Source organism: Bipolaris zeicola (genome assembly GCF_000523435.1).
Source record: "Bipolaris zeicola 26-R-13 unplaced genomic scaffold scaffold_21, whole genome shotgun sequence".
NCBI classification, from domain to species: domain Eukaryota; kingdom Fungi; phylum Ascomycota; class Dothideomycetes; order Pleosporales; family Pleosporaceae; genus Bipolaris; species Bipolaris zeicola.
The window spans coordinates 53,779-74,329 of record NW_006912070.1 but is presented as its reverse complement, the minus strand read 5'-3'; the positions used below and the strand labels follow the sequence as shown (position 1 = coordinate 74,329).

The following is a 20,551-nucleotide window of genomic DNA, read 5'->3' as shown; positions in this document are numbered from 1 at the left end:
TCAGAGGGCGTCCCAGACCATCCCTCTCTTCTCACAAAGTTTATCCCACCTCAATGTCGTCCCCAGCACAATCACGTGCAACAGTAAAAGCAACAGTGACGCGCCTAATCCACCCAGACTAAACTCTCTGCCCATGAGCCGTCCAACCCAGCTCACGTGCAAGAAATCAATCGATGCTAGACAGAGCAGCGGGTACAGAACGCGAGCATCGGCCGCAAACGGTTGACAGGGTGAAAGAAGACTAAACGCCTTTGCGCAAAACAAAGTCACTTTTGTGAGTCCAAGCGCCACAGGGTGCCCGGATGCTCGATACAATCTTGACACCATGTCAGTTGGTGTTGGAGGGGGCAACATGAGCCGCTGCGGCGACGGAGTTCTTTCGGCTGACGACGATGGGGGCCGAAGATCTATCTTCCTTCTGAGAATGACTGCCCCATCCCCAGACGATTCTCTCCGCATTGCCGGTGTATCTGGTGGACTGGGCGACCGGTCCATGACCGTGGCACTGAGGTTCGATCGCCCAGGACGGGCATAGTTGACCGAAGTGCGCTTTTTGCTCGCTTGCGTCGGAGCCGGACTGGGTGTATCCGCACGGGATATGCGAGGGCTGAACTCGTCAACTGCGGGTGAGTTGGTATATGTAGCGTACTCGTCGAACACCAGCGGCGACTTGAGTACTTGCAAAATCTCTTCGGCGCCAGGACGGTTGTCGGGGTCGAGGGCAAGAAGCCGTTTGAGTGATCTGTACAACTTCTCGGGCAAGTCGGAGCGCACGCGCTGCTCGTCGTCTATGCCGGTCCATGTCGAGATCTCGGCTCTCAGCTCATCAAGATCTTCGCTGTCCTCGTCGATACCATCGGCGTTCCGATACGGCAGTCTTCCAAAGCACATGAAATAAACAATCATGCCAAGAGAGAAGATGTCTGATTTGGTGGTAAAGTTGCCGAATGCACCCCCTGGTTGCTCTTGACGGAGCACTTCAGGCGCACAGTATGAAATGGTTCCAGTAGCACCCGTCGAGTTTCTCGTTGTGTTCATCGACTGTACTTCGCCAAAATCACTGACCAGAACCCGTACTTTACGCCCCGTCTGGTGGAGTAGGCAGTTACTTGGTTTCAGGTCTCGATGAATATAGCCATTTGCATGAAGGTGGCTTAGGCCGGATGTAATGTCCTTGAAAAAAGAAATAATCTCTTCAAAAGGCATCTTACGCGGCCCATGCAGGTTCTCTGGTTCTTCCAGCTGGCCTTTTGATCTCCTCCGGAGCCTTTCCTTCATCTGTTCCTTTGTGACTGATTTTTTTGCCGAGTCGAGAATGTAGCTGTGGAGGTCTCCGCCATTACAGTACTGCTGCAGGATGAAGGCGCATGGCACGCTCGGTCCAAAGCTCGAAATCTGATAGTCTTCGAGCCACACATGACGGTATGATACCAAGTTTTGGTGCGATAGGGTTTGCAGGAGCTGAACTTCGACTAACACCTTCTCTAGCCACTCGTGGTCGTCACCCACTGGCACGCGCTTGCACGCAAACTTGCCAAGTTTGACCCCGTCGAGCTGGTGCTGCACCAACAGGACGACGCCTTTTCCCCCTCGACCCAACTCGCGCTCCTCTATGAAGAAATCCTTGAAATAATTCGGACTAAAAGCCCGCGCTGATATACCCTGGCTCCTTTGCGGCTGAGCCGGTGTGCTTGCTATAAACTCGGACCTTGGAGGTGCACCAAAGCTAGTCATGCGCGAAGGCGCAGGAGCTAGTTGTTTATGCGGTGACGGGGGTCGCGACGTCTCAGCAGATGTGGGCTGACTGCGGCGGAGCATCTGGAAGTATGCCGGGTTGACGAAGCCATTGTCCGTGGAAGTGCCTGGCGCATTGTGCTCATGCTCGTCGCTGTCGTCGCTGCCGTGTGGCGAGGGTGGGCGGTAGGCTCGGTGACAAAAAGGACATGCTGTGGAGTCGATGTTGGTTGCGTGCGAAGCGTCACGCAGAGAGAGCTGCCTCGAGTTTTGGTCGTATACGACGACTGCAGATCCGTGACGCCTGAAGACAGTGTCAGTGTCGGCTTATTGATTGTGGTGATATACGATGCGTCGATTGATGTAGAGGGATGGCAATGACCTACAGGACAATTTCCCGCGACTCGGCCGGACCATAGGGTATGAGGGACATGATTTGCTTGACCAGACAGCGCAGCCAGGCGCGCAGTGGTGTAGACAGGCAGTGAAGGCACGTCTGACTGAGGCTACGTCAACAGAAGGCCGACGTAATCGCCCTGACCGGAAAAACGCTGATATGTGTCGTCGCACCACTTTATTGCGACTATGCGGGGAAGCTACTACTGCTATCTATACGACAGCTATGGAAGCTCCAGAGCGTCAGTCAAGGCAGTACCAGTGCGGGATGCGAACGACTTCGCGAGCGGCTTCTAGGCTGAACATGACCGGTTGATACCAATAGCGCTGATTGTTGTCATGACATGGTGTGTTGTTGTTTGGACAGCTTCCGTGTTTTGGTGGGGGTCAAAAGTGTGGAACGGGTGGGCAAGGGACCTCCCAGCCAGATACCCAGAGCCTCCAGGGTTATCTCAGCCTAGGGTCCGCTGTCTCTACACCGCTTACCAACATCACAACCCTGGCGCCGCCCGGCAATGGCTTGTTGTTCTTTGTTATTCTTGAATATTCTGTGGTTCATTGGTACAGCTAGCTGGACAAGCATCTGTCATCCCTCGGTCGACTTTCTACCTAGCGCTCCAGACATTACTTAACCCGCTTACAGGTGGCTCTTGAGCAGCATGCCGCCCTCCCACACCTCGCCCTTCTCCAGCTTTTGCCAGCCATCCACCGCGCCAACCTCCACACACACCATGTTCTTGTAGCCGTCATCGGGCGAGAAGTCGCCCATGGCCTTTGCCTTCTCAATCCACGGGTTCCATGTGACCGTATCCTTGACGTTGTCGCGAATGACGTCGAAGCGGGGCTTGCCGTCTTCGACAATCGACGTCGTGTCCTGCTTGATGTCCTTGTAGACGCGGTCGACCTCGCCGGTAATCTTGAGCTGGTTATCGCTCTGCGTGTGTATCGACGCGTTGAGGACCTTGTCAATGTACTCTGTGCCGGCAAGGCCAGTAATCACAACCTTGGAAATGTCTTGAATCTTGAAGTAGGTGTGCAGCAGGAATTGGAACTCGAAGCTCTCCTCGCCCTCGTTGCGCACAGTGAGTACAGCTTGTAGGCTGTCCTTGCTCAATGTGACACTGTATACAAGGCCAAAGTCGAGGGGCCATGCCTTGCGCGACTCTTCGCTGAGTGCCTGGCGATCAAGGCCAAAGTCGAGCTTGACAGAGTTGGAGTCGAGAGCATCTTCGGCTGTGGACTTGCCCATGAACTCCCATCGTGATCCACGAGCGAAGCCGTGCTGGGGAAGCGTGGACGTGGGGTGGCCTTCCTTGGGTGGTGGGCCGAAGACCTGACGACAGTTGTTAGCCACTCTCACCCGTCACCACCAAACTCAGCTCTGCATATGCCTACCGGGAACACGACGGGGATTCCACCCCTAACTGGCTTCTTGCCCGTCAAGTCGGCAGCTTCGCTCAGCCACAGATTCTCAGTTTGGCCGCCATTGCTCTTCCAGCTGGTGACTGTGGCTCCATAGAGCAGCACCTCAACACTCTCTCCAGACGGCAGTCTTGCAACCACCTTTTGGCTGCCGGCTTCTCCCACAATGTCGACCTGGGGACTAGGACCAGTAGCAGCGGGCGCATTTAGCGCAGAAGGGCGGTTCGCACGTTCAACCATGGCGACGATGAGACGGTTTTGTTGTTGACGTAGCTCGAGGGAATGCTAGTAGGAGGGCTAACTATGATTATGCTCGACACAGCTTATTTGTCGCGGTGGGGAGTTGATGGATTGCTGGATGAGAAGGGCTGATTAGACGGGCTCGAGGCCAAATAAATAAACCAGGGCAACGTTAACTTACATGCACTAGACAAGAGCGGTTCCGACTTCGTAGAAAGAGAGTTGGTCTGCGGTGAGGGTGAGGGGCAATGAGCGGTGCCCCACCATGCTCTCTGTGCCAGCAACACCAAGCTTCGACTGAAACGCAGCCCACGTTTCAGCCCAACTCGCCTGCACTCGCTTGCCTTGCTTCCCCAGACTCGTCCGCCCACATTACTGGTCGGCCTGCTGATCCAGCAATGGCGACCAGTCTTGCCTGCATATCTGGTGAACCGGTGGCTGCGGGGCGGGCCTGCAGAGGGCCGGTCTAGTAAAGGCCCGCTGAGGTATCCATATCATCGGCCCTAGTCCTGGTGATCAGTGGATAGGATACTAACTACTCCTTGAGTGAGCTGGTCGAGTTGTACACGCAATGTCTTCAGCTCTGGTCAAAGAATAATAATACCGAAAATGGCCTCATCCTCTGCCGATGGACAGCCCCGAGCTTTAGGCATCAGACTCTACTGGCGCATCACGAGTTATAAACATATTTTCCTTCCACCCCTTGGCTTATGCTATGCTCAGGTAATCGCGATCTCATCCCTCTATCTCTGATCTGGACATGGGTGTTTTCTTACTGCACAGATAGTGTTTTTATGGGTACATGAAATTCTCCCATGAACTAGACAAAACCAACAAGCGCCGCAGCAGTCAAGAATGGCATGGTTAAGTCGGAACCATCGGAACGATAGAGCTGGCATTGTTTAGTTGCTTGCTCACATATTCGTAAGCCTGGCTTTCTCTAATATCTTTTTATCAAGATGGCTACAGCAGTACTGTAACTGCAACATCATCCCACACCAAGCTCGACAATGACAAGGTTGGCTGAGAAAATGCACCCAATGAGCAATATGAGAGAACGAAAATCACCATGTTGGACACTGAAACTTTGGAAGCGCTTTGTCAACTTTGGGCATGTGTAATCATCGTGTCAGTTGTCATGCGAATACAACAAACGTTTGCTTGAAAGCATACAGGGCAATGTTAAGTTATGATTCTGTCAATCTGACCTACTGCAAGAACAACAGCCTAAGCAGAATGACTGTAGGCCTTTTATCGGCAGCGTTGCAAAAGATCACCCATGTCCACCTTGAACAAAAACATTACCCCAAACCATACAAAGCCAAAGCCGACACCAAAAATCCATAGTAACCTACCATACCTTATCCTTTCGACTTTTGGAAATCTACAATCACTGCACCACTCTACTCCCACTATACCCATTCCAACACAACCCCCACACTCCATGACAATAATAACAACAATAATATCAAATCAGCCCCCCCCCCCCTCCCGCATATACCCATATGACACACCACACCCCAGCACCCCCAACAAACACGCCCATCCAACCATCGTCAGGGAAACACACACCAACCGACCCAATCACCACAGCAACTAAAGATCGCCAGCAAGGAAGACGTCGCAGAGATCCAGCGAATCAGTGTTGGTACACCTTGCGATATGTCACTAGAGTTATTAGTTTTCCTTTCTTCCATCTTACAAATCACAAACTCATCACATTGACCCTTATATATTTATAGATTAGTAGTAGTATATAACTATAGTTATCTTACATTCATCCATAATAATAATCTTGGTTCGAGACTGTTTCTTTTTAAAACTGAGATCTCCTAAGAGTAAAGAAAAAAATCTATCAAATAAGTACACACACACGTGTTCTATTCACTCTACACGCTTTTTCTTTCTTCCAAATTACACCGCAGGACCCTCAAGTTCCTACATGAATATTCTCCGCACCCGCCCCCCCTAATCCAGTAATCCCTTCTCGAACACCGGGTATTTCTCCCGTGTTAATTTTTTCCGAACCAATGGCAAAGAAAAATTCTGAACGATTTGGTTGGAGATTGTACTACGCATGTACCGGGTTTTTTGGTAATACTTAATTGGTAGATAAGTCTTGGTGTGGGAGATGCGATGTGGGGTTTGAAAGGAAGAGGGTACATCGCACGTGAGTAGTTATTACTCTTCGGGGGATAAGTAGTGCAGAGTGGTGATTTGGTTCTGGGTTTAGCAGGTAGAAGATGGATGTTGAATGTCTTTGTTCGTTCGTATTGTTGATCCGGTGGGAGCTGGGGTGGAAGAGGAGAAGGTGAGTTTGGCAGGTGCGCTTGATTAGGATTGGAGATGGTGATGGTAATAGTAGTGTGTGGAGTGGCTATTGGAATGCAAGAAGGAACGGGATGAGGAGGGAGGAAGATGAGTTGGATGTCTGGACTGGATGTGATCATTACTCGCTGATCACATCCAGTCCAGACAAATCACGGTCTTGCGTGTCTATCATTTTCATCATCCAAACAATCCAAAGTAAACTTTCCATCCACCCCCTTATTGTTTCCATATCTAGGACGTATGCAATGCTCTTTCGGCACTACTGAATTGCAGACATCTTTACTCGCCGCGGGACTTGCGCTTTTCACAAGACGTCTCGTACCATTTGAAGTCAGCTGGACATTCTGATAAATCATGAACAAAAGAGGAAGTGGATATAACTAGTCTCTAGCTCTTGTCGCCCACTTCGCCTTAGAACTGTTCGCGCTCATGGCAATTCAATGGACTCGGGGATACTACCAGCAAACCTCCACTTTCAGATTGAGCTAGCAAGAGGGGGCTGGTATCATTGACTATTCTGACAGCGACGAACGACTTGACGCTTCGTCAATCGTATCCACAGATTCAGAGTCATTCCTCAAGCACGACCGATTCAAGAGACGCCTCATTGTGGGGTTGGCGCGTTTGCATTTCCAAAATACCTTTACTCGAAGAAAAACAAACCATTGATGTTACATCCATGCCCCGCGGGGATCGTCGTGTCCAGTAGATGAGATCAGATCAGATGAGATCCGATACGATGCCACGTGCTCCACTCACCAATACTCTGGGTATGTAATCACCCTGACGATCGCTGCAGTCTCCCCAAATCAATAGTTTTGCTTGCGCAAAGAACTCGTTCTTGTAGCAATACCACATCTTACAAAGCACCCGAGTCATCTCCATAGATACTCCGTCGCGGGTCGCGGCTCAGCAGCCCTGCCGGCGATCCTCCCAGGCCCACACCTCGGCCAGATCCTTCCAAATGAAGTAGATCCTTTAAGAGCAAAATGTCAAATGTCAGTCCTAATGCTAAAGACGATCCCGCAAGCGATCCACACATGACGAGGTGTCCCTCCGGGAGCGATCCGAGTTTCTCAGGGTGCCGCGGAGTGGCGCTGTGGAAGTGGCGCCGCCGTGGGAAGATGGGCGAAGACGGTGTTGTGGACGAGGCGTCCGATTACGTACATACTGTATACTCGCTACGCAACGCGACCCACGTACCAGGACATCTGGCCACACGCAACGATGCGACAGCTGTTGGATGTAGCGCCATTACCTTACATAAGTACGTAGGGTCTCGATCCGCGGAAACGGGACTGTCATGTCAGTGCTGTAGGTTACTGGTGGGGTTCGTTGGGTAGCATTCGCGATATGTAAGTAAGGCGGGCCAAGAGGTGTCGAGTGGAGAAGAGAAGGATTGCGGCTGAGGCATTTCCGGGTTTATGCAAAGAAAAAGGCTCCACAGTGGATTCGAATGCGTTTGGTGAGTCGAGTTTCTATGGTGTTTCTAGACAGACTTATGCATAGACACGCATGTTTTTCCTTTCATGTGAAAGAATTACATGTATGCTTCCCGCTTGAACTTTATTCTGTCCCTCTCCCGCGTGGAATGTATATTTTAAGACAGATCAAGGGTCATCTAGTATGAAATTCTTTCGTGTTCCGACGTTGGAGGAGAGGCCGGGTGGCGCTCTGACTCTTGGTGTATCCCAAACACACTTCATGTTGCGCTAGCCAAAACTATGCATCGCGATGCGAAACTCGGTGCGTTAGCATGACGTTGCACGTCGCGTTTGCATGCAATGGCATCCTTGCAAGTGGGTGGCCTAATTATATGTCTGCGAGATCTAGCCGGCGGCTGGATGTTAATATAGTCTTGTCATTCGCTGTCGCACGCTTGGACGTCATCTTGCAACCTGGACAGGCGGCTCTCCAGATTAAGGGGATGATGATGCGGTTGGGGTAGCAGACGCCATAGAAAGTAGGCTGGATAAATCTTCGGGCCGGTTGGTGGGGAAGAAAGTCTAGTTCGCTTCTAGCTTGGCACGATGAGCCGAAGGATCGTCGAGAAATTGCGTGCCAGCCGAGACGAGAAACTCGTACGAAACCAGGTGCTAGTAACCCGAGCGACATCCATTCCACAGGTCGAATGATGGATTGGCTACGCCGGTGATTGCTACCAATGCAGGCTGCCGGCAGGGATCCCGGGTGCGCATTTCTATCCCGAACGGGTTATTATTACCACGGAGTTTTGCACGTCGGAAACAACCCCAAAAGCGTGCAAACCCCAGGCACCGCTAGGTAATGCAAACACGATCGACATGTAGACTGACAACAAGCGGCTATTTCCAGCCAGGATGAATGGGCAATGTAATCGCTCTATTAATGATAAGCCGTGAGGTCTCGTTAAAATACTATATGGTATCACTGTTTTCGAAAATGAAAATAAAATGAAAAAAATATTCAGAATCATCGCGTAGATAGAGGCGCTGCTTCGACAAGCATCTCACTAGTGCTCGCTGTTTCTGCGTCCTTTGCTGATGAAGAATCGTCCCAGTGGGGATTGGCGGTTTGTGTCTTCCATCCGCTCAGCTGTACACCCTCGGAACCTTCTACTCGTACGTGTATATCGGTGACAACCTGAATGTCGCGTGTTTCATCGTTGGATTCCCGCGACCGCTTCGTGCCATCCAGAACGTATTCATTCTTTGAGCGTAGTATTTTGCTGCCTCCCTTGCTTCCATAGGCTGCCGGGTAGTTGGGTCGCGAGTATTGGCTGCGGTGTCGGGAGGGGAACGCTCTGGGAAAGTACTTCGCAAGTAGGGGCCTCAGCAGTGGCAGGCAGGCGCAAATAATTCCAACATTGGTTTCTACCGAACTCCAGGTCGCCGCGGGTGGATTGTCGTAGGTTTGATCTGAAGAGTTCGAAATCGCAACAAGAGACTGCAAGCGTAGAATCGATACAATGCACACACTACAAAATCTTGCGTTAGTATAAAAAACAAACGTGACACTAGGTTCAAGGGCATGTGACATGCACGGGTACCAGCAGGTACACGCGAGTACGAAAAAAGGCAAAAGAAAACCACTTACAATCCACCAACTGCAAAGATGGAAATGAGACCAATCTTTTGTCTCTTTCCCAGGTTGAGACCGCGAATGACGGGAATTGGCAAAAGAATGATTGCGAAGTCGGTCAGGATATTGATAGCGGCATTGGTGAACCACATGGCGAATTGGTTGATACACGAAGCCTTTTCCTTAGTCCAGAATGCCCTAACAGGTATGCAGGCAAAGATACTAGAGAAGACTGTCCAGATGGTGTAGCAGATGACGACGGCCATGGTGATCCAGTTTGCTATTTGAAAGGCCTTTGTTGGGAAAATTCGCCGGTATTGAAGCAACATGGATCCTTTGGTCAATCCAAGAGAGAGGTAGTAAACCATTAAACTGCACCAAAACGCCTGTGATGGCTGATTAGCAAGTGCTGAGGAGACGGGAAATCAAAAGTCCTACCCTCAAAAAGATTCCCATATCATGTTGTGGAACATCGCGAAAGTGCTTCCCCATTCCATACTCTGCTTCTGTTGAGGGTCAGTCTTGATACACGATGTAAGTCACGATGCCTACGTACGGATACCGATGCAGATGGTAAGCCCTATTGAGCAGAGCTAGCAATGGGTCAGCAGATGTACCTAGCGGTTGAGACATCAATCCATCAACTTACCATGGCCAGGGCAATGCCCAGGTCTTCGACTCCTGCACATCGAAGAATGTAGAGCCGGGTATATAGTCGGAGGATGACGATGATGAGAGCGAGACCAGTGAAGACGGAGGAGATGATTACGGCCTCACGACCTCGTGAGTTTTCAGATAATGATCCAGCCATGGTGTGATGGTACAAGCCACGAGGCGTCCGGAGAATCGAGTTGTTAATAAGCCCTGTGGGGAAGGCATGAGTATTTTACCCTCGAGTCCCTGAGGCAAGGGTAGCGTGAGAGCATGGTTAAAGGACGTTCCATGAGCGTCCTTAAGCACGTTCCCCGCTTTCCAGGTACCCGCTTGACGGGAACCTTTGCCAATAGTTCCGTGATCCCAACGGATCGCAGGCCTGCCTGAAAAGTTTCCGCGGATCCATGACTCGAAACATGGCAACAACGAGATACTGTGAGACAGTCACAGAAGTTGATCCTAGCACGCCTTGTGTTACATGCCGGGAGCTGCCGGGATCTACAGCAGAATGAAACACCGTGAGCGTCGTGCCTTGGGGGTGGGAATGCTTGTGCACAGTAACTGCACACACACAGTCTCATCCCACCTCACTGCTGTTGCAGTTGCGAGTAAATTGCTTTTTTTCCAACGGGCTACGAGTATGGCATGCCCTTGAACAAGATGGTGTCACCATCCATGTAGGCAGACGGATAAATTGTTTCAGGTGAACAAGTACGAGGTACTTTGTGGTTGGCAAGCCTCTGTGTGCTGCTTGTGCCGTGCTATGACCGGGGGGGTCGGCGTGTCTGCACCGTTGGACATATTACCACTTCTGGGTCGGCTTGAGAGCAAATCGGCACCCGCAGGGATCTGCAGGCAAGTTGGTCGGCGCGAACATACGTATGCAGGAACGTGGCGGGATCTGGAGGATCACAGGAGAGGCCGTATCGAATATGGATGATTCGATTCGTGGATCATGTAAGCGAGCTGCAGGGTACCGTCAGCAGGATACCCATCGCACCGATCAGAAGCGCAGGCCCAAATGAAATTTTCGGAGACGCAGCCTGATTGTCGTAAAGTGCATTTTCGGTCATCCAAATCTCCTGCAAGTCTGGGTGGCCATGCAACCAACTGTGCCATGGTGGTGGGCGCTGGGCATACGGGTATACTTTGTGTAGAATAAGTCCTCTGCTACTCTCGAGCAATGGCTGGCTGAGGCTAGTAGGACCGGCGCATGTAGTAAGTAGAGAAATGGGCTGTTCACCGGTCCACCTTGGTACCCTCTGCCGCTCGGCGTCCAAAGCACCTATTAGAATCATGCGATATACTTAAGGCGCATGGCCCTTCAGCATTGACGGCGCGCGCTCCACTCACGCGCTTCTCCAGCCAAGCACTTAGTCGCCATGCATTAGGACTCGAAGAGGTGAACGATCGATTTGGGGCGACACAAAACGAACAGAAGCGTGATTACGATCCCAGAGGCCTGGTTCCATTTTGCCTATTTCTTCTACCTGCAGCCGACATGAAGACGGCACAGGAGCGGCACGCGAGTCGGACTGGCTTTCCGCGTGTGGGAATGGGCCGTTGGCTGTGGAACAGCTGCTGTCATTGGCCTAACCAAGGCCGGCGGCCGTCGTTTGAGTGTGTAAGTATGTACCAGTTGTACATTGTATTCCCAGCTGCGTCGTGGTTGGGGTCGGTCGTATTCGTCCAGCTGCAGCCGCCATCTACCTGGATTCCCCAGGTTAGACAAGGTTTTCCCACAGGTCTCTACTCCACCACGTGGAATCTGAGTGAGAGCATAAGCTTGGTGAAGTCGTCATCTGTCAGAGTCTGATATTGAGATCGTCTATGTTGCCATGTCGCCCAACGTACGACGACGACGAAGAGCGACAGTGGACGATAGGGGTCGCAGGGGTCTCCCAGACGCTAGTCCGCTTCTGCCGCGCACTATGCCCCTCACGTGAATGATCCTCACTTCTCCACACCAAAAGAGTCTCACAGATCCCTAAAACGTGGCAGCGACGATGACCTGGCTGCCGTGGACCGAAGTGTCAATCAAAAGTGGGCTGCGAGCCATGTCCAGCAATCGTTCTCACGGGCCAACGGCCTCACAACCACACGGCCTCGGGTGAAGATCTCTCCTTGCCACGCTCGCCAACGCTGACATGAAGTACCGCAAATCCGAATATATCCGTCTTGCCTGGGTCTAGCACACTGCCAACACTACTGCGCCTCGCTGAAACCCTTCTTCATACCAGCACAGCTTCAGTCGCCTGGACTTTTTCGTGGCGTTTCACCGGGGAATGTCTTCGCTTGGCATTCCGCCTTACCCCCGGCCCTCAACACCATCAACCATGCGAAATGCCACTTGATGTCGGGCTTCAGTGCAGGTGTGTGCGACTTTGGAGAAGCAAGAAGGCCCGGATATGTCTCATACCATCGAGTCAGAAAGGGCGCAGTACAAGACTTCTTGTCATGCTACAAACACGTCTCAGACAGGAAGACATGCAGTCTATTACAATTAGGTTCACTAACGGGCCAACGTCTTCGCGTATAAACCAATGTCACTCCTACCATACACTGCGCTATATTATTGAGTTCTCGTATTCTGATGGTGTGGTTCAACGCTATGCTATTGCTGCCCTACGAATGGTTCTATTTTGCGGATTATGTTTCACATCAAAATAGACCCTTGCTACATGATGATCACCACCATTCATGATGGACGTACTTCAGCACCACACATACAGATTTCTGGCCCAATCAAAACCGCAGAAATCATTGTATTTGCCAACAACCAGAACCATAAACTATGGAGAATTGTCAGACCGTTGAAGTGCTTTCCAAAACCCCTAGTAGATTACGACACTTGAATGCTCTTCATTCTCAACAAACGGCTGTTTTGCTGAAAGTGCACAGAGAATATTCCGACGATGACAAATGTAAGCCCTGAGTTCTAAGAAAATGCACAGGCGCTACTGCACTGAGCATCATGCTGTTCAATACCACCGTTCCCGCCACACCATCCACACTAAATGTAACACTGTCAGGTGAACGACGCACTTGCGTGGATCTACCAGAGCTCACAGAGTGTTCCCCTTTCCAGCCCAGTGTACTTTCGTAGCGCGACTAGTTCATGGCTCTGTTGAAGTAGTCAGGGTACCATGTCATGGTAGTTTGTAGCCAAATAGCTGATCGCATACCATGCTTGGAGAATAGAGTTTGAGCCTGCATGACCTTTACTAAGCCTCTAGCCTACGATAAGACCCAGACACTTGCTTGGCTGAGCTGACTTTGGCGATAACTCGGAGAAATGGGGCTTGACAAGAATTGCCTAGCGGTCGCTGAGAATCGGCCTACAGCTGTATACAATGTATGGAGATTTCGATCTGTACGAAGTCAGCTCGTATCAGACGAGGGATGCGTAGTAGCGTCTTGGCCCGTAATCTAGCACTTGGATCGGCTGTCGCTGCCTCTCCACCACAATCATCGATTACACAATACGTGCGTGACTGCTTGCTTTGACTGGGTTTGTAATCGAGACACAATGATGCAGGTGCTTAGATTCGAGACTGCATACACGTTGCACATAACTGTGCTCGAAATCACGCCACAATGTGTTAATCCTAAAAGAAAGATGTAAGTCTGATACTCAAGTGAAGACTGCAGTTAAGCGCATGGGGACTCTTCTGAAAGGGGCTGAGATACAATAGCTTGAATGTAAATCGGTAAGTGACACCAATGAGTCCTTCCTCACATTTGTACTCCCATCTATCGAATACATATGGCTCCTCACACAAGCAATACCACAGCTTACATGGCCAATCAATTCAGCATACCCATTGCTTAAAGATGTATCTACTCAAAGAACTAGAGTGCTCCTTGCGCCTGCTTCTCACAGCCGAAGAGACAGTGATAGTGTCCTGTTACAGTATGCTGTATCCAAAACCAAAACACCAACAACTATTCAACCCTTGAGAAGATACTTTACAGTTAAGACCCTATTAAGCAATGTTCTATCACAACTAAAACGGGTCATAAGATACTACACAGTATGTATGTCATGCACCCCCGGGGATCTGCTCAACCAATCACCATACCTACAGCGCACTTTCGCCCGAGTTTGCTCCATCCACTCAATGAGATGCATAAAATCAGTCAGTAAGCTTTCAACGCCTCACGTTTGACGGTCACTTTAAGCTCTTAGTAATACCTGGAACAGTTAAGCCAGCATGCTTTCTATATCCAGACGATCATTGTTGTATGAGATACTGGATTTCAAAGTATAAGAGAGACCGAGTATACGATTCTTTACCGTGCTGTTCTCCAAATTTTCCGGAACAACGAGGAACATGAGATCACTGAACAAACCAGACTTAATTCTCAAAATCACGCATCGCATAATGCCACTCTCAGCTATTGTGAAAGAATGTAACCTCCGTATCTCTACAGTTACATTTACCATGCGTGTGTTCCTTGCAATTACTTTCCACTCTATACATGTAAGCTGATGAGGCATATTTCCTACTACAAATCCAAATCTCGTATTTTGAGTTTGCTATTTGAAAAGACCCTGAAGACTTGGAGAAGCGATGTCACATACTATAGTCCCTCCCCATCCAAAACGGGTATAGTTGTCTTCCTGCTCACCCGGTATTCGTTCGTAGCTGCCACTCCCGGATTTCCGACCAGTAAATCAACCTTGCAAGGCCACACTATAATACTCTCCCGTCTTATTAAACTGCAGGCTGACCCTTTTTTGTTTTCGAGCTATAGTGACGTGTACTTACATTATGCGTCTGCACTTGCCCCTCACCTTCATCACCCTTTACAACCTGTTTTCCTATGATTCAACACATTTTTTTGCCCCTCCCAAGCTTGCAGAAGTCGATATGCCAACCAAACAGTTTTATGCAATCCCCAGCTCCCTTGGCTCTCATGTTTTACTTTGTTGAGATGTATCGGGTGATCCAAAAACAGCAGGTACTTTTGTCACAGACCATAAAACAAGTGTACCTACGCTATATTTGCTGGTCTTATAGTTTCATAGTTGGACGGTCCAGCCCAGCAAACCGGTCGATCGTTCTGGGTAGTATAATGACACATGCATTTGGAGGACTCGGCCGTTACTGGTGTCGCATGCCTCAATTCTGAGGGACGTTTGATCCTACATGCGATGTCTTCAGATGCGCTAACTTTGTCCAGGATCAGGACCGACCTTGGCGTATGTACATATTAAAGTAGTATATGCAAGCCTGTGTGGGTGTGGCTGAAGGGCCCAGCCTGCTGACAGCTGACAGCTGTCATGTGCCCTACGAAAGCACGTGGCAAACATTGCTTAGGTGCATAATCTCCAGTGCAAAGAGATATCAAGCAATGCAAGTGAGTATTGAAACATCGGGGTAGAGTCTCAGAAGTACGTCTTGGTAGTTTCGTCACCTTGTGTTGGTGTTGATCTTGTTAGGCGCCCAGCTCAATGCCCAATAAATTAGGCTTGTTGAGCACACCCATGCAGTGCATTTAACGGCAAATGAAACTTATAGAGCAGGAGGATTTCCCCAGGATTTCTTGCTTGCACATCATTTCCCCACAGAATAACACGGACGTCTTTTTTCTTCTTCTTGTTGTTGTTGTTGTCGTTTACCGCCCAACGGCCCTGTACATATCAGGGGCCGCACACGCCCAATCTTACTTACAACCGCCACTTTAGGCCACTAGTTAAACTGGCGCACATGCTGGCACGGCAGGTTGTTGTGCCGTCTATTACATGTCATTTTGTCAGCAATATTACTACCGAGGAAAGACTCCGACATTGAGGCTGCAAAGCACGTGTTTATGTACTTTTTCTATGGGAGAGTGAGTGTGGCGGCTGATTTAGGTCGCCGCTTGGTGGGGCATCCCCCAGCTTTCCCCGCATCGGCTGCTTAGCACGGGTATGCCAGTCCACTCAACTCCAACTCGGCAATTGGACACTCACGGCACGATAATCGCGAAGTCGTCTTATTTCCCAAGTACCGTACCCTCTAGAATGTATTTGGGGGCGCTCGCGTCGACTTTGTAGCCAGTGGCATGTGTCCATGCATCTGCCGTGTCATGGCTTGTCATCCGCTCGGCCCTCCATTCGGTCTAACTCGATATTGACCAATCACCAAAACTAACTAAGCATTCGAAGCTCTCGGTGAATCCAGACCTTATGAAAACATGACCGAATGTCAAATATATGTATACTGTTCGCAGTTGTCTGATACATGCATCCTGTTCGCAGTTTCACAGGTGCGTTGAACTGGCTTACTGCATCTTTCATTTCATCACATATTCCATCACATATCGCAGAAGACGGCACGACCTGACCACTGGGTGCCCCCCCCACACCAACCTCCCAAAAGGCCGCGTTGGCTCTGCAAGGCACCGTCTTTGGGCTTTCAACGAGTTTCAACTTATTTCCGTTCGCCAATATCGACATTTCATCCGGAGTTGATTGCGGCGTAATTCTTTCCCGTATCTGTCAGCTGCGGCCCGTCTAGTGGTACCGGGGCAGTAGTAGTGCTTAATTGGACCATAACCTTTTGAAACAACTGGCCTGCAAACAAAGTCCTCACCTCCCCAATCAACCGTCAAGAACAAGGTGCCTCGAACAGCGCTCACGCAACCCTATTGCCACCTCGATTGTGTGAAGGTTCAGACCGGACTCCGCCATCATGGCGTCTCGCGACTATAATGAAGATGTAAGATTTCTATTCTTAGTTTGTTATTGTTGAGTGCATTACTGACAGTGTTCAGGAGCGGCATCAACTCGAGGAAGAGTTGCATACCGAGATTCTCCCCGGTACGGAGGTCATGGCTGATGTCGGCTCACACCACTTCGTCAAAGGCGACCATGCCGTAGTCTTGGTTCCGCAGCCTAGTGATGATCCAAACGATCCGCTCAACTGGAGCCCCGCGTGGAAGGCGGCTACAATCGCATCGGTAGCCGTAGCTACATTCTCTCAAGGATTCGGTCCATTGGCTCTTTCGCCTATGTTCCCTGCCCTTATGAAAGCTTTTGATACAGACTTGGCTGGAGCTGTTCAATTCACGGGCGTGTGTATTCTTGTCCTGGGTTTCAGTAATTTTATCTGGTGAGCGTCCCGATTCCCCGTCAACTTTGTGTGGTGGCTAACGGGTGTTACGTCAGGGTCCCCATAAGCTCCTCTTTCGGTCGTCGTCCCGTACTCCTTTTGTCGCAGCTCATCAACTTTGGCACATCGATATGGCGCGCAAAGGCAAACTCTTACGGCGCATTCATGGGCGCGTGTATCGTCAACGGTATCGGTGCAGGCCCTGCAGAGACCACCATGCCTGAGGTCATTGCCGACATATTCTTTTTGCACGACCGTGGCAAGTGGAACACCCTATACTGGGTAGTGTATATGGGCTCACTCATGGTCGGCCCGATCGTGTCTGGCTCCATGGCAGAGACAGTCGGGTGGCGCGACTTTTGGTGGCTAAACGCCGCCCTCTTGGGTTTCTCGTTCCTCATGTGCGTCTTCGCGTTTCCGGAAACAAGATACAGGCGTGCTGCACCCGTGCAAGAGGGCCAAAAGAAGACACCTTCTCTGGAGGAGAAAATCAAAACATCCACTCAAAAGGAGATTGGCAATTCGGACACAGAGCAGGATGCCAACGATATCCAGAGAGCTGAGACTGCCATCTCGACTGCTAATAAGGACCTCACCATGTCCGAAACCGAACGGCGCGATCCGCATCTCGGCAAGGGTAAACCTGCTAAGTGGCAATGGAGGATATTCCAACCAAACGCGAACCCTTTCCGCACCATCTTTCTTGAGATCTGGGTTCCGTGGAAACTTTTTACTTTTCCCATTGTAGAGTTTGCTGCTTTCGTTGCCAGCTGGTCATGTTCCAGTTTTCTTACCCTCAATCTCACGCAAAGCCAAGTGTTTGCCGCACCGCCGTACAACTTCAAGCCTGTATCTGTTGGTTTCACCAACTTTGCTGTTATGGTCGGTGCTATCATTGGCCTCTTCACTGCTGGACCACTAAGTGATTGGGTGTCGCTACGAAGCACAAGGAGGAACAATGGCATCCGTGAGCCCGAGATGCGATTGCCAGCTATGATTCCCTACGTCATCATCATGCTTATCGGAAACATTGTCGTCTCAATTGGGTATGAGCGCAAGTGGGCGTGGGAAGTCATTGTCATTGTTGGATATACATGCGCTGGTATCCAGGTCGCTGCTTTGCCAGGTATCGCCACCACTTATGCCGTTGACTCGTACAAGCCTGTAGCAGGATCAATCTTCGTTGCAGTAACAGTCAACAAGAATCTTTGGGGTTACGGAATGGGAAAATTCATTACTCCCTGGTCTATTGACGATGGGTAAGTTCAGCAACTTCTACTGTATTGATAGCATTTACTAACGGCCCCAGCTTCATCCCGCCTATCATGACTAACGCAGCTTTGATTACACTTTGGTGTTCATTTGGTATACTCTTCTGGTGGAAGGGCAAGACTTTCCGTCGCTGGACAAGGAACAGCAGCGTCCACCAGCATGAAGCTTTGTAATGCGCACTAGACTTCTACTACCCTCGCAACCATGTCTTCCCTAGCCGACTGTTGCACAAACCCATAGCCTTCTACAAATAATAGACCTCCCCTGAACTATTCAAGCAAAGAAGTCAACCTCTCCTATCCAAGCGACTTCAACTCCTTCTTCACACTGCTCCCTGTAGGCACCCTCGTCGTATCATCCCCAATCCACCCGCACTCCTCCGCCTTCCCCTCCAACCCCTCCCAATCCATCATTTCCAAATCATCCAACGTATCATTATTCCCCCTCAACCACTGCCAATGCATCAACACAAAACACACTGTACTCTTCACCCTCCCATCACTCCACCCCTCCACCTCCTCATCCCCAAGCATAAGATACCCATCCAACACCGTAACATGATGCCTCATGCGATCCCTTACACTCTGCGACGCATACCCCCCCACCGGTCCCGCAAGTAAAGTCGGAATCACATTCAACAGCAACGGCCTCCGATACGGATACCGCGGCGACGCAACACCGACGACAGGCTCCGGCGCCACGAACCCAGGCACCGGCACCACCGACGCCACCGTAACCGGCTGCTCGCGATACGACGCGGGATTCGGTTCCATCTTCCACTCACGCAGCATATCGTACCTTAGCAAAAGCCGCATCGCAAGCTGCTTCTTGCGGTCGTACAGTTGCTCCAGCATCGCTCTATTCTCGGCGATTTGCTCGGGCAACAGTGTGCGTGTGAGAAGGAATAGGAGCTCCGTCATCAAGTATCGGGAGTGAAGCGATGTTGCTGTTTCCAGGGCCGAGAGGATACCGATCCAGTCTGTGTGAGGGGAGACGGGCTCGAGAAGTGCGGTTACGAGAGGTGTCACGCCGGGGATTGCGGCGTAGAGTTGGCCAAAGGCGAGGATTGCATCGAGGCTTGTTTCTAGGGACCCGGTGAAGGGGGAGGGGACGCTGGGGGCGAGCGAGTAGTATGCTGGGAGCTTGGTGGTGGTGGTGGTGGTGGTGGTGACTTTTTGGGGCGTCTGAGGTGGTTGAGAGGGTTGCGAGGGTGGGTTGCTGGCTGGGGGGGATAGGTCTCGTGGTGGGATTACGCGGCGGCCGAAGCGGGTTGTGACTGGTGATGGTGCGGAGGCGTCGATGGCGGGTGAGGGGCGAGGCGGTTTTGGGAGTAAGGGTCGTGGCATTTTGAGTTGGTGGTAAATGATGTAATGGGGGGAGAGAAATAAAAGATCTGTTACCTTTGTAGTAAAAGTGTGTGTGTGAGTGGTAGTGTAGCGGGTGAAGGATTGAAGTGACGATTGAGGTGAAGGCGGGAAGTGAATGTGGGTGTTTGATGTAGCTACTTCCTTCTCAATTCACTTGCACTGTCCTAATCGCTGAGAACCAACAATGAGATTGTAGGAGCTACTATGGAACTCGTTTCCCTGTTATGTGTTACTACGTCCGCATACAGCATATTCACCAAGGCATTTGCATCAGTTCTGTAGCCGCAACTCTGGTCAATAAAAGTCAGTATGTGCAGATTCAGTAAAGGACGTCACGCAAGATCTCAGTAATTCATAAATACCATGTTGCAGCGGGCGATATAGGTTCACTATGCAAAATTTCACTGAACGAAATGGCCAAGTCGATTGGCGTACTATATCAGACGATCAAGTTGTAGGTAATAGTTCTTGACTTCAGTTTCATGGCCTATAAAATGGGAAAATAAATTGATAATACAATGCATTATTCTCAAATAGCGAAAGGACCTTTATGTAGTCTACCATATGCGATTACATATCAATGCACCAGTTGTTCTCTACAGCTAGCCCTTCATCAAATCAGAGGCGCGAAGCGAGAAAATGAATCAAGGCTTTTTGTCTTCGTCATTTTCAAACATCAAATACCGATCTAACCTGCTACACATAGATACGAGCTTTGAATATTGAATGCGAACATCACTGTTTGCACAGCTATGTTCTAGGGAACATGTTTGGAATACGAAACTCTTCGAACAGTAACTGGATATTTCTCGTCATGTAAGGCGAAGCGATTGATTGGAGACAAATTCAGTTGACAATTGAGAAGTGTAAATAACGGTGTGTACGCTTTTGCCGCTGAAGAGACACATTTGCTAACCAAGTGTATCGTTACTGAATCTTCCACGAGCTGTGCTGACAACCTTTCGTGTATGCAAT

At 50.2% G+C, this 20,551-nt stretch overlaps 8 protein-coding genes across 8 annotated transcripts; 2 read left to right on the top strand and 6 right to left on the bottom strand.

Annotated features, from left to right (window-relative positions):
* COCCADRAFT_87346 (uncharacterized protein) lies at nt 1-2,167 on the bottom strand (the record flags this gene model as incomplete). Its single annotated transcript, XM_007710770.1, has 2 exons — nt 1-2,038; nt 2,121-2,167. 2 exons carry the CDS (start codon nt 2,165-2,167, stop codon nt 1-3), a joined length of 2,085 nt encoding a protein of 694 aa, XP_007708960.1.
* Nucleotides 2,168-2,767: 600 nt separating this feature from the next.
* Nucleotides 2,768-3,792, bottom strand: COCCADRAFT_33908 (uncharacterized protein; the record flags this gene model as incomplete). Its single annotated transcript, XM_007710738.1, has 2 exons — nt 2,768-3,463; nt 3,526-3,792. 2 exons carry the CDS (start codon nt 3,790-3,792, stop codon nt 2,768-2,770), a joined length of 963 nt encoding a protein of 320 aa, XP_007708928.1.
* A 743-nt stretch (nt 3,793-4,535) lies between these two features.
* On the bottom strand, nt 4,536-4,691 carry COCCADRAFT_87305 (uncharacterized protein; the record flags this gene model as incomplete). Its single annotated transcript, XM_007710769.1, has 1 exon — nt 4,536-4,691. One exon carries the CDS (start codon nt 4,689-4,691, stop codon nt 4,536-4,538), a length of 156 nt encoding a protein of 51 aa, XP_007708959.1.
* A 2,421-nt stretch (nt 4,692-7,112) lies between these two features.
* Nucleotides 7,113-7,466, top strand: COCCADRAFT_23506 (uncharacterized protein; the record flags this gene model as incomplete). The annotated part of the gene is made up of 1 exon (XM_007710726.1): nt 7,113-7,466. One exon carries the CDS (start codon nt 7,113-7,115, stop codon nt 7,464-7,466), a length of 354 nt encoding a protein of 117 aa, XP_007708916.1.
* Nucleotides 7,467-8,574: 1,108 nt separating this feature from the next.
* On the bottom strand, nt 8,575-9,994 carry COCCADRAFT_2210 (uncharacterized protein; the record flags this gene model as incomplete). The annotated part of the gene is made up of 5 exons (XM_007710711.1): nt 8,575-9,079; nt 9,199-9,569; nt 9,622-9,689; nt 9,740-9,776; nt 9,833-9,994. 5 exons carry the CDS (start codon nt 9,992-9,994, stop codon nt 8,575-8,577), a joined length of 1,143 nt encoding a protein of 380 aa, XP_007708901.1.
* Nucleotides 9,995-16,517: 6,523 nt separating this feature from the next.
* On the top strand, nt 16,518-18,382 carry COCCADRAFT_33906 (uncharacterized protein; the record flags this gene model as incomplete). The annotated part of the gene is made up of 4 exons (XM_007710737.1): nt 16,518-16,544; nt 16,600-16,937; nt 16,994-18,196; nt 18,247-18,382. 4 exons carry the CDS (start codon nt 16,518-16,520, stop codon nt 18,380-18,382), a joined length of 1,704 nt encoding a protein of 567 aa, XP_007708927.1.
* A 123-nt stretch (nt 18,383-18,505) lies between these two features.
* COCCADRAFT_2208 (uncharacterized protein) lies at nt 18,506-19,555 on the bottom strand (the record flags this gene model as incomplete). The annotated part of the gene is made up of 1 exon (XM_007710710.1): nt 18,506-19,555. The coding sequence occupies one exon, from the start codon at nt 19,553-19,555 to the stop codon at nt 18,506-18,508; it is 1,050 nt and encodes a 349-aa protein (XP_007708900.1).
* A 778-nt stretch (nt 19,556-20,333) lies between these two features.
* COCCADRAFT_87290 (uncharacterized protein) lies at nt 20,334-20,489 on the bottom strand (the record flags this gene model as incomplete). Its single annotated transcript, XM_007710768.1, has 1 exon — nt 20,334-20,489. A coding segment is annotated over one exon (156 nt), but the record flags the coding sequence as incomplete, so codon positions are not given.
* Between the last annotated feature and the right edge of the window lie 62 nt (nt 20,490-20,551).